The sequence below is a fragment of the Oncorhynchus mykiss genome, chromosome 11 (assembly GCF_013265735.2).
Source record: "Oncorhynchus mykiss isolate Arlee chromosome 11, USDA_OmykA_1.1, whole genome shotgun sequence".
Classification (NCBI taxonomy): Eukaryota; Metazoa; Chordata; class Actinopteri; order Salmoniformes; family Salmonidae; genus Oncorhynchus; species Oncorhynchus mykiss.
Window position 1 is genome coordinate 72,915,142 of NC_048575.1, and position 13,034 is coordinate 72,928,175.

General features: G+C 47.0%; 1 protein-coding gene across 1 annotated transcript in view; it reads left to right on the top strand.

Annotated features, from left to right (window-relative positions):
* LOC110536365 (calmodulin-regulated spectrin-associated protein 1-B) overlaps positions 1–6,668 on the top strand; it is a 30,565-nt gene extending 23,897 nt beyond the window's left edge. Inside the window, exons 12-18 of the mRNA XM_036936269.1 lie at positions 30–2,346; positions 2,635–2,771; positions 3,121–3,371; positions 3,644–3,746; positions 3,852–3,967; positions 4,106–4,224; positions 4,417–6,668. Coding sequence (XP_036792164.1) covers positions 30–2,346; positions 2,635–2,771; positions 3,121–3,371; positions 3,644–3,746; positions 3,852–3,967; positions 4,106–4,224; positions 4,417–4,713 — 3,340 coding nt within the window. The 3' untranslated portion in view covers positions 4,714–6,668. The remainder of the gene's footprint in view (positions 1–29; positions 2,347–2,634; positions 2,772–3,120; positions 3,372–3,643; positions 3,747–3,851; positions 3,968–4,105; positions 4,225–4,416) is intronic.
* Positions 6,669–13,034: the final 6,366 nt, after the last annotated feature.

Genomic DNA, 13,034 nt, shown 5'->3' on the forward strand with positions numbered 1-13,034 from the left:
GTGCATCTCACTTCTTCCCCTCTTTCTAGGCCGACGTCTACGCTCAACCCGTACACGTTTGGCATCTCAGCCACTGACAGCGATGGTGACAGTGTGAGTCTGGCCCGCTCCATCAGTAAAGACAGTCTGGCCTCTAACATAGCCAACCTCACACCCAAACACCAGGTTCTCACCCCCCAGGGCCACGCCCAGGTAGGCTGTGCCCCTGTCAGCCCCGCCCCCCGCCGAGTCAACGGTCACGGCCTTCTGGGAAACGTCAATATGGAGGAGGACAGTGTGGCCGTGATGAGGACAGACGCGTCAGCCTCTCTTCCCAGTCAGGGAGAGGCGACGCAGCAAACTGCTGGGGCCGAGCCCAAGGATTGTTCTTATTTAGAACCTCTGATGCCTGCTGTGTTGAAATCGGTGAAAGAGAAGTCTGTATACCTGAACAAGGAGGAGGAGAGCGGGGAGGTGGGTCGATCGCGGGGAGGGGGTTCTATCCGGAGAGTAGAAGGGGGACCTGAACTTGTGGCGTCGGCCAGGAGGAAAACCCCCACCACCCTAAACCGGACCTACACTCCCGCCTCTAGTGGGGAGTTTGACTTGTCTACTGAGATCTCACTGGCTGGGCCACTCCAGGGACAGGGGGCCTTCAATCCCATGGACACAAGCAGTGTGGACCCCGACTCCAGAGTTCCAGCAGGTGGCTTCTACCTCCACTCTGACAGCGAAGACCAGAAGCCTTGGCAGGAGCCAGACCTGGACGAGGCTCATGATGAAGACCTTGATGAAGCCCTCACCACCAAGGACCCAACTAGGCCTAGGAAGACCTTTGACGAGGAGGAGGAGTCAGCCAAGCTTATGGAGGACCTGAAGGTGAAAGAAAAGAGGGACAAGGACAAAGGGGATGATTGTAGTAGCGGTCGCTCGAGCCCCTGTCTCAGCACCCACTCCCAGGCCAGCAGCCTAGCCAGCGGCAGCGTACGCATGACCAGCTTCGCTGAACGCAAGGCCCAGCAGCGCTTTGGCAGCAACCAGGACCTGCGAACCAGTGCCTCCAGCTCCCAAAGGACCACCCCGGATGGCTCTGAGTGCAGCGGGCCCTTGTCCCTGCCCACCTCCCGGAGGCTGAAGATGGACCAGAGCCCCTCCATGCTCCAGGGGGGGCGGGGAGACTTGGGGACCAACATGCTGGCTTCTGAGTTGGTTCAGCTCCACATGCAGCTAGAGGAGAAGAGGAAGGCCATTGAGCACCAGAAGAAGAAGATGGAGATGCTGTCAGCCAGGCAGAGACAGAAGCTGGGCAAGGCTGCCTTTCTGCACATTGTCAAGAAGGGCAAGAGCGACACCCTGCCCCACCTGCTCAAAACAGACTACTGCAAAGAAGAACTCAATGGGGACAAAGGGGGAAGCTCAAAAGACGACTCTTGCGTGGACGCTCTGAGAGGGGCCACAGAGACTGAGTCTGCCACCTCGCCTGTCCCAGATGCCTTAGAGACGGTGGACAAGAAGGGCAGCTGTAGTCCTGGTCTGCTGCTGGATGAAGAGCTGGACTTGGATGAGTGTAACCGCTCCATTGAGATGCTGAATGACGCCATCGGCAGCATCCAGCAGCAGATGATGCAGCTTTCCCTCCAGCAGGACCTGCTGATGAAACAGAACGTACAGTCCCCTCCCAGGGTCCCGTCTCCCTGCTCAGTCAATGAGAAGACCAGCGGATCTGAACCCAAGGCCCGACCTGCCGTCCATTTTGTGGATTTGGGCAGCGGCGCACCAACCACCGGCACCGCTCCATCCAGGAAACCACCCAAGCTGAGTTCGGCCCGCGGCCCCAGGACCAAGCTCTCAGAGCTGAAGCTGGCCAAAGAGCACGGCAGGCCGGGCCTGGCATCAAGCAGGGCTATCACCCCACCCCACAGCCTGGAGACCCTGCCTCACCTGAGGCAGTTTCCTGGGGGCAGGTCCCCCAGGGCGGACCACCCCGACGTCAGCTCCAAAACCCCCTCCGCAGGTGGAGAGACAATCAGTGGGCAGGACAAGCCTGGACGTCGTGCCACCTTCAGGCTCCACGACGAGGCTAACCTGCGCACAGCGGCCCATATCGAACCAGTGGTCGTCACCCCAGAAGTGTCCTTTGAGCCGTGCCTGTCCAGTACCCTGAGGGAGGGGGAGCTGAACTCCTCTGACGGCTCGGGGAAGGAGAACATCCCCTTGGAGGAAGTGTCGAGGAGCAAAGCCCCCCTGATCGAGGTGGACCTGTCAGACCTGAAGGACCCAGAGGAGATGGAGGGAGATGGGGGGCAGGACAGCACCATGGATGGGGAGGAAGGGGAACAGAAGTCTGGCCTGGGATTCTTCTTCAAGGTACATCTGAAATGTTGTCTTTTTACATTGTGTGTGTGTATATATAGACAAGATGCACCAAATTCAATGACCGCAAACAGGACAGGGGAAGAAATTGTTTTTATAGTTGTACAAAATTGTCTTGGAAGGAATAGTATTAAATTCTCCATTACTGAAAAAAATTGAAAGTACCTCTTACTAGCCACTAATGTAGAAAAAGAGCAGGAGACAAGGGGAGGACACACAGCAGGCAATAATTTGGCATAAATTGATACCAGTATTGATCAGGGGTTACTTTTTATGCTGCAGGATGAACAGAAGGCAGAGGATGAACTGGCTAAGAAGAGAGCAGCTTTTCTCGTAAGGCAGCAGAAGAAGGCTGAGGAGACCCGGCTACGAAAAATGCAGCTGGAGGCTGAGACTGAACAGAAACGGGAAGAGGCCAGGTAACCAACATTGCCTCTACAACCAAATCAAAACGGTCTGTTAGACAATACATACTGTTCAGGTAGGATAAGACCATGTCCAAGCACTACTGTAAGAGCAACACCACCACAACCCTCCCACAATAGTCACACGTTTGGAACATTAGTGTGTCTGTTCTATTTACCTTGAATATTGACTCATTGAAAACGCAGACAAGAGCAACGGCATTCCTCTTCTGCCCTGCGTTAGAGAATATTCTAACACAGGACCTTCTAAAGTGTGTTGACACTTGAGATGCATTTGAAATACATTGAGACTCCGTCTATTCAAATGCAGCAGTTGTTGACCCTGTGGTCTGTCTTCCCCCAGGCGGAAGGCGGAGGAGGACCGGATGAGGAAGGAGGAGGAGAAGGCCCGTAGGGAGCTCATCAAGGAGCAGTACCTGAGGAGGAAGCAGCAGGAGCTGATGGAGGAACAGGGCCTGGGCAGCCCCGCCAAACCCAAGACTGCTAAGACCAAGCCCAAGAAACTCAGTCACCAGACTCACAGACCCAAGTCTGCGTTCAGCAGAGAGGAGATCTCTAGCGACACCTTCTCCTCCAAGGGCTCTTCTTCCACACGTAAGAAACACCTTTCTAGTCCAGGTGTGTCTAACTGGGGTCCCAGAGGGACTTTTACTCCACTGCGGAACTAACAGATCTGATCCAGCTGGGCTGGAGGAAAAACCCTGCTGACACTGGTTCTCCTTCATCTAGGCCACATGTTATTCATCTCAATTATCATTAAGACAATATTGCACATATTGCGGTCATGCATTTCTGTGTGTGACGATAGTAGTGTAATGGGAAGAGGTTAGCTACACTAAGATAGTGTCTGTTTTGCTTCTCTGTAGCTGACAACCTGAGCAGTGTCCAGTCAGGCTCCAGTCTCTCCCTGGCCTCCGCTGCCACCGCCGAGGCAGACAGCGTCAACCCTGGAGTGCCAGGCTCCCAACGGCAAGTAACCCAAATGTGTGGGTGGTTGTGAGTTTCTTTTTTATTTGTGTGTGTTCTCTGTGTGACATTTTAAAACCTCTTGTTTTCTCTGCTGTCCGTTGCCAGGGGTGAGTCTGTGGAGTCGTTCCCAGGCCTGAGTCGGAACGCCAGTCGGAACACTGACAGAGACTGGGACAACGGATCCACTGCGTCTTCCATCACCTCCATGGCAGAATACACTGGTCAGTACAAGTCACCACCTTCAAGCTATTACACGCCCCTATAATGTTCCCATTAAACCATTGCGCTGCTCACTTTATCCTCGTGTCTCCGTGTATGTTAACATCTAACGTTAAGACCTGCCTTTCCACTGTCCTCAGGTCCCAAGCTGTTCAGGGAGCCCAGTTCCAAGTCCAACAAGCCAATCATCTTCAATGCCATCTCCCATTGCTGCCTCGCTGGCAAAGTCAACGAACCCCAGAAGAACACCCTTCTAGAGGTGAATTATCATCTTACTGTTAAATACTATTATAAAACAGGTGGTTCTAATCCTGAATGCTGATTGGTTAAAATCTCATTCCAGCTGGTGTATATTCCACAAGTTGTACTGTTAAATGCTATTACCAAGCACTCCAGGACCAGTGGTAACACCCCCCCCCCCCCTCTATCTGACTCCTCTGTCTGATCCCAGGAGCTGGAGAGAGTAGATGCACACCACCTGATGATCCTGTTCAGGGATGGGGGTTGCCAGTTCCGGGGGGTCTACTCCTACTTCCCAGACACGGAGGAGATCCTCAAGCTGACCGGCACGGGCCCCAAGAGCATTAGCAAGAAGATGATCGACAAGCTTTACAAGTACAGCTCGGACCGCAAGCAGTTCACAGTCATCCCCGCTAAGACAGTGTCGGTTAGCATAGACGCCATCACCATCCACAACCACCTGTGGCAGGCCAAAAGAACCACTGTGCCAAAGAAGAGCGGGAAATAATCTGGGGAGGCCCCTGGAACTCACCCTGGGGAACCCCTCCTAGGGTCCATTCCACCATGCTCTGCTGGATAGACTGCATTGACGTCCACAGCCAATGAAACTCCCCCTCTATCAAGGATGGCCAGACACGGGGCTCCTTCAGTTCACACTGGAGGCATGTATCAATGGATACATGTACTGGTGGCCTGCCAGTGACTTTGTCATCTGTCGAGATCTCCATGTGTTCTGTTCAGGTTGTTCGTTGATGGATTCATTCGGTTGGGTTTTTCTAAAGACTAAGAGAAACGTGTCATTTTTTCATGTGGTGGATGTCTTTTTACTTGAAGTATTTGTTGTTTTGTCACTGAAATGGTTGAGCTGCAGCATCCTGCACCATCCTGCACCATCCTGCAGCATCCTGCACCATCCTGCACCATCCTCCTCTCTCTTGTTGGAGGGGTAGGTGGTTCTCAATCTCTCCACTTCAAAATCTGACCTGAGATGACCAGCTTACTTTCTTTTAGGACTTCTAGGACCAGTATTCTGCAACAAATCAATCTCCAGTATAACTAGCTACCAGACAAGCATTGCCAACTTTGCCTCTCCCGTTCTCTCTGTCCAATGTGCTGCTCTGAACTGTCTCCTGTTTGTTACTGGGCTCCCAGACCATCCACTGGCCTTCTACAAGCATCATACTGCTACTATCAACCGTCTATTTATTCAAACTCTTCTAAACTTGCGCAGTGCAGCCCGTCGTAGCACTGTCTATCTGGGATGTAGAATGGTGGCGATTGTTTTTAAACTACTCATCTAGTCTCCATTAGGCCTTTAAAACGAGGGGGTAAAGACACGCGGGGAACAATAGGCATTGGTACTCTTCGAAATTGTCATGATGCTTATTTTGTAAGTTTTTGTTATTTTTTTTATGGAAAACTGTGGTTGGTTATACAGTAATCGGCGCTGATGTGTTATCATAACATTACATGAATCGGTATGGCGTACGTTAGCTAGCTAGAGCTAGTCATTTCTCTCCACTAGGCACTACTTCCTGTATAAAGGTGCACTCCACTCATCACGTTTCAAAGGCTTTTATCATGCAATGTACCACCTCCCTTCTACCACATGAGTGATCGGCTACCCACCATGGGTGGGGTCATTCCATTTCAATTCAATCAGCTCAGGAAGTAAAATTAAATGTTTATTTTTGTTTACTTCCTGAATTGACGAAATTGACCCTAACCCTGCTAAGCCAACTTTTCTCCCCTCCCCCAGAGAGCTGCATGCTCTTGTTCTGAAGAGTGTGTGTGTGTTCTGCTGTAACCGGTTTGAATGACAGTATTTAATATATTCATAATGGGTCACTCTGTGGGACTGTGGTCTAGTTATTTACCTACCGACCGACATTAAAGAACATTCCTGAAAGGTGTCAACAAACACTGCCACCATTTTATTTTTCTCTCTCTGTCCAAGTGCTTATTATTAGATACCGTATGTTGGCCTCAAGAACAACTAAGTGTTGCACGTGCACTTTACTCACTGATTACAGAAAGTGGAATTCAACTTTAAAAGGGCATTCAAAATGTATTGCAGAAGGAAGATGGTATATTTTTCATAACTGAACTCCTGTGCACTCCAAACTGAGAAACCTTTCCTGAACTAAAACCAAACACTAAGATTTAAGAATGGGTGACCAGTCAACTAAAATAACATCCTTCCTTCACTAATACTGCCGTCTCCAAAAATATATAGAGTACTTGATTATAATTTTCTGCATTTGATTTATTTTTTTATAGATATTTTGTATGTTAGTGTTTTTGTCTACTAAAATATTATATTGTCATTTAATCACTATTTGTGTGTGTACTTCCCATCCCTGTTCATTTGACTATTTCTTTGAGATCATACCATCTATTTATTTTTAAATGGAAGCACTGAAACTGAATAAATTTTTAAAGTTATTAAAACACATTTCAATCTTTTGTTCTCATTTGTCTTTCACATTTTACTTTCTGTACACTTTTCAGCCTACATTACCAACAGTTTGTTAGTTCCACACCAGTCAAAAGTTTGAACACCCCTACTCATTCCAGGGTTTTTCATTATTTTTACTATTTTGTACATTGTTTCTACATCCAAAATATGCATGGAAGCAAAAAGTGTTAAACAAATCAAAATATATTTGAGAATATCCAAAGTAGCCATCCTTTTGTCTTGATGACAGCTTTGCACACACTTTGCATTCTCTCAACCAGCTTCATGAGGTAGTCACCTGGAATGCATTTCAGTTAACCGGTGTGCCTTGTTAATTTGTGGAATTTCTTTCCTTAATGCGTTTGAGACAATCAGTTGAGTTTTGACAAGGTGTTATACAGAAGATGGCCCTATTTGGAAAAAGACCAAGGCATGAAGGTCAGTCAATGCGTAAAATTTTAAGAACTTTGGATCCAATTTTTTTGGATTAAAAAAGCGCTATGATGACAGTCTCAAATCAAAGTTTATTTGTCACGTGCACCGAACACAACAGTGAAATGCTTACTTACAGGCTCTCATGAGGACTGCCACAGGAAAGGAAGACCACGCTTTACCTCTGCTCCAGAGGATGAGTTCATTAGAGTTAACTGCACCTTAGATTGCAGCCCAAATAAATCCTTTACAGAGTTCAAGTAACAAGAATTTGACTTGCCTAGTAAAACAATTAATGAAAAAAAGACCTCAACATCAACTGTTCAGAGGAGACTGGGTGAATCAGGCCTTCATGCTCGATTTGCTGCAAAGAAACCACTAAAGGACACCAATAAGAAGAGACTTGCTTTGCCCAAAAAACACGAGCAATGGACATTAGACCGGTGGAAATCTGTCCTTTGGTCTGAGTCCAAATTTGAGATTTGGTTCCAACCGCCATGTCTTTCTGAGATGCAGAGTAGGTGAGTGGATGATCTCTGCATTTGTGGTTCCCACAGTGAAGAGTGGGGGTGCTTTGCTGGTAACACTCAACACATAGAATTCAAGGCACACTTAACCAGCATGGCTACCACAGCATTCTGCAGCGATATGCCATCCCATCTGGTTTACACTTAGTGGGACTATCATTTGTTTTTCAACAGGACAATGACCCAAAACACACCACCAGGTTGTGTAAGGGCTATTTGACCAAGAAAGAGAGTGATTGAGTGCTGCATTAGATGACCTGACCTCAACCCAATTGAGATGTTTTGGGATGAGTTGGACCGCAGAGTGAAGGAAAAGCAGCCAGCAAGTGCTCACCATATGTGGGGAATTCTTCAAGACTGTTGGAAAATAATTCCTCATGAAGCTGGTTGAGAGAATGCCAAGAGTGTGCAAAGCGTGGCTACTTTGAAGAATATAAAATATATTTGGATTTGTTTAACATGTCTTTGCTTACTACATGTTTCCATATTTGTTATTTCATATTTTTTATGTATTCACTAATATTCTAAAGAAAAACCCTTGAATGAGTAGATGTGTCCAAACTTTTGACTGGTACTGTACATGTGTATGTTCTCGTCAGAGACACTTGCAAATTCACAGTATAGTTTTGCATGCCTTGTTTTCACCCCACACCAGTTACCTAGGGATTATTGAAGGCACGCTTCACTTAAATCATTTAGGTGTTCCAAACTTGTTCCACCGGGGCTGGGCCAAAAAGACGGAATATAATTCATTTCAACCCATATCACGTCACTATAAGGGAGTTGGTGGATGTGCTGCTATCCTCCAGGCCTCCCTAGTGTGAACTGTCTCTCCCTCTACCACTCAACTGGAAAAATGGTGATCTCCCAGCCATGCTTCAATGGCATGCAGCACTCATAACCATGGTAAACTGTTGCAGTCATGCATACACCTACCATGGCAACGGGCAGTTCATTCTCTTGAAGTGGCTCTCTGAGTGTCGTGTATTCACAGAACAGCACATACTGTCAAACACTCAGCTTTCTGTCCACATCTGTGGTAGATTTACTCCTCAGTTCTGTGTAAATGCTACATGTTCTAGTAGGACATAGGAGTCTCATGCAAGGCTACATTCTGAGGTAGATCATCGTGAATAGTGAGTATTATACCTATTTCTATTTACATAAGTATTCAGACCCTTTGCGATGAGACTCGAAATTTAGCTCAGGTGCATCCTGTTTCCATTGATCATCCTTGAGATGTTTCTCCAACTTGATTGGTTTCCACCTGTGGTAAATACAATTGTTTGGACATGATTTGGAAAGGCACACACCTCTCTATATAAGTTCTCACAGTTGACAGTGCATGTCCGAGCAAAAACCAAGCAATGAGGTCATTGGAACTACGAAGACTTCCTAGAGCTGACACCCCGGCCAAACTGAGCAATCGGTGGAGAAGGGCCTTGGAGAAACTCCAAACTCCCTAAAAACAGGTGTGCCAAGCTTGAAGCGCCATACTCAAGAAGACTCGAGGCTGCTTCAACAAAGTACAGAGTAACGGGTCTGAATACTTATGTAGATGTGACATCAGTTTTTTATTCATAATACATTTCTAAAAACCTGTATTCAAATCAAAATCAAATCAAATCAAATTTTATTTGTCACATACACATGGTTAGCAGATGTTAATGCGAGTGTAGCGAAATGCTTGTGCTTCTAGTTCCGACAATGCAGTAATAACAAGTAATCTAACTAACAATTCCAAAACTACTGTCTTGTACACAGTGTAAGGGGATAAAGAATATGTACATAAGGATATATGAATGAGTGATGGTACAGAGCAGCATAGGCAAGATACAGTAGATGGTATCGAGTACAGTATGTACAAATGAGATGAGTATGTAAACAAAGTGGCATAGTTAAAGTGGCTAGTGATACATGTATTACATAAGGATACAGTCGATGATATAGAGTACAGTATATACGTATGCATATGAGATGAATAATGTAGGGTAAGTAACATTATATAAGGTAGCATTGTTTAAAGTGGCTAGTGATATATTTACATCATTTCCCATCAATTCCCATTATTAAAGTGGCTGGAGTTGAGTCAGTGTCAGTGTGTTGGCAGCAGCCACTCAGTGTTAGTGGTGGCTGTTTAACAGTCTGATGGCCTTGAGATAGAAGCTGTTTTTCAGTCTCTCGGTCCCAGCTTTGATGCACCTGTACTGACCTCGCCTTCTGGATGATAGCGGGGTGAACAGGCAGTGGCTCGGGTGGTTGATGTCCTTGATGATCTTTATGGCCTTCCTGTGACATCGGGTGGTGTAGGTGTCCTGGAGGGCAGGTAGTTTGCCCCCGGTGATGCGTTGTGCAGACCTCACTACCCTCTGGAGAGCCTTACGGTTGAGGGCGGTGCAGTTGCCATATCAGGTGGTGATACAGCCCGCCAGGATTCTCTCGATTGTGCATCTGTAGAAGTTTGTGAGTGCTTTTGGTGACAAGCCGAATTTCTTCAGCCTCCTGAGGTTGAAGAGGCGCTGCTGCGCCTTCTTCACAATGCTGTCTGTGTGAGTGGACCAATTCAGTTTGTCTGTGATGTGTATGCCGAGGAACTTAAAACTTGCTACCCTCTCCACTACTGTTCCATCGATGTGGATAGGGGGGTGTTCCCTCTGCTGTTTCCTCACACATTTGACTTTTTCCTCATTTTACAGCCTTATTGTAAAATTGATAAAATTAATTATTTTTGATCATCAATCTACACACAATCCTCCCATTCTTCTCTGCAGATCCTCTCAAGCTCTGTCCAGTTGGATGGGGAGCGCCGCTGCACAGTTCTTTTCAGGTCTCTCCAGAGATGTTCGATCGGATTCAAGTCTGGGCTCTGGCTGGGCCACTCAAGGACATTCAGAGACTTGTCCCAAAGCCACTCCTGCATTGTCTTGGCTGTGTGCTTAGGGTTCTTGTCCTGTGGGAAGGTGAACCTTCACCCCAGTCTGAGGTCCTGAATGCTCAGGAGCAGGTTTTCATCAAGGATCTCTCTGTACTTGGCTTCGTTCATCTTTGCCTCGATCCTGACTATTCTCCCAGTCCCTTCCTCTGAAAAACATCCCCACATTATGATGCTGCCACCACCATGCTTCACAGTAGGGATGGTGCCAGGTTTCCTCCAGATGTGACACTTGGCATTCAGGCCAAATAGTTCAATCTTGATTTCATCAGACCAGAGAATCTTGTTTCTCATGGTCTGAGTCCTTTAGGCGCCTTTTTGGCAAACTTCAAGCGTGCTGTCATGTGCCTTTTAAAGGCTTGATTAGTGGAGTGCTGCAGAGATGGTTCTCCCATCTCCACAGAGGAACTCTGGAGCTCTGTCAGAGCTGGGTTCTTGGTCACCTGCCTGACCAAGGCCCTTCTCCCCCGATTGCTTACTTTGGCCAGGCGGCCAGCTGTAGGAAGAGTCTTGGTTGTTCCAAACTTCTTCCATTTAAGAATGATGGAGGTCACTGTGTTCTTGGGGACCATCGATGCTGAAGAAATGTTTTGGTGACCTTCCCCAAATCTTTCCACGACACAATCCTGTCTCTGAGCCCTATGGACAATTCCTTCGACCTCACAGCTTAGTTTTTGCTCTGACATGCTCTGTCAACTGCGGGACCTTATATAGACAGATGTGTGCCTTTCCAAGTCATGTCCAATCAATTGAATTGGACTCCAATTAAGTTGTAGACACATCTCAAGGATGATCAATGGAAACAGCTCAATTTTGAGTCTCATAGCAAAGGGTCTGAATACATATATAAATAAGTTTTATTTATTTTTACATATACATTTGCACAGGGTGGAGACCGATAGAGAACTACACAGGGTGGAGAAATACACAGGGTGGAGACTGATAGAGAACTACACAGGGTGGAGGCTGATGGAGAACTACACCGGGTGGAGGCTGATGTAGACCTACACAGGGTGGAGACTGGTGGAGAACTACACAGGGTGGAGACTGATAGAGAACTACACAGGGTGGAGACTGATAGAGAACTACACAGGATGGATACTGGTGGAGAACTACACAGGGTGGAGAACTACACATGGTGGAGACTGATTAGGAACTACACAGGGTGGAGACTGATTAGGAAATACACATTGTGGAGACTGATGGAGAAAACCTGTATAAATATATGAAGACGTCAGAGGTAGAGCAGCAAAGAGCCAGGATGTAATGAGTCCAGGTGGGAATTAGAAACCTGACAGGAAAAGATGATCTTACTGATAAAGCGAGTCAGGAACATGAAAGTGATGATGATGACTTATAGTGATGACTTATAATCTATAAAATGGCAGCAGAAATACAACCCAGGCTTCTGAGGATACAGAGATCATACCTTATCTGACTATTGCCCCTGACTCTGCCAAACCTGACCCTGACCACAACAAAGGTCAAAGAAGGCCATAGTGAGGGTCTCCCCCATCTTGGTTCAGTGGCAGGTCCACAATGCCACACAGAGGGGGCTGAGTCTCTTCACTGACCCCGACCCTGACCAAGAGATCGAAGTCAAAGCAGACAACCAATCACCTGATCCTGACCAAGAGGTCGAATGTGAAATGGACACTATCTCAGTTGATGTTTCTCTGTGGGGGCAACACTACTGTCAGTGTTCTAGAATCTTCACCCCCAGAAGAGGACAGTGGTGAGGAGTTCAAGAGTAGACTCTGAAACAATCTCTCCAGATCATGATGTAGTCCAACTGGACAATGCTGAACCCTCAATTGAGTCAAGTGTGTCCTTGTCAAGCTTGGTCAATGCTACTCATGTCCAGTGAGGTCCTTACCCAGCTCCAGAAAAGCCTGAAGAAATGGAGAACGAACCTCAAGAAACCCCACAGTTTTCTTCAGACAGAGTTGAGTAGAGGCCAATCCAACCCAAAGGGGGTGCCAAAGAGTCGCAGCAGGGAGAGAAGAGAGTGTAGTGGTGATCCACCTAGTGGTGGTTCTCCCAGTGATGACCACCTGCTGCTGGAGAATGAATACACCTTTACTGACTTGCTGCAGGAGGTGGTTCAGAACCAGGTGTTTCAGAACCAGGTGTTTCAGAACCAGGTGGTTCAGAACCAGGGCCAATGGACCAGAGACAGGCGGTAAACGACACCAGCAAACAGAGGAAGGGACAGGACCGGCCGTGGCTTTAAGAATTTTAAAGCACTATGTAGACTTTTTTTATATGATACTGGTGTGATATTATCTTTTTACTTCTATTGGTTTATGTTTCATAACTGTGTACATTGTCAACATTAGAGTGAATCAATACTGAACATGTGTTACCCCAACCAACGCCACCACCCTGTTAATAATGATTAACAGCAATGCTATCTCAATGCTGTTTCTGAGTGATCATTTTTCTCTGTGATTCAAACAAACAACAGGAGTGTTTATCCA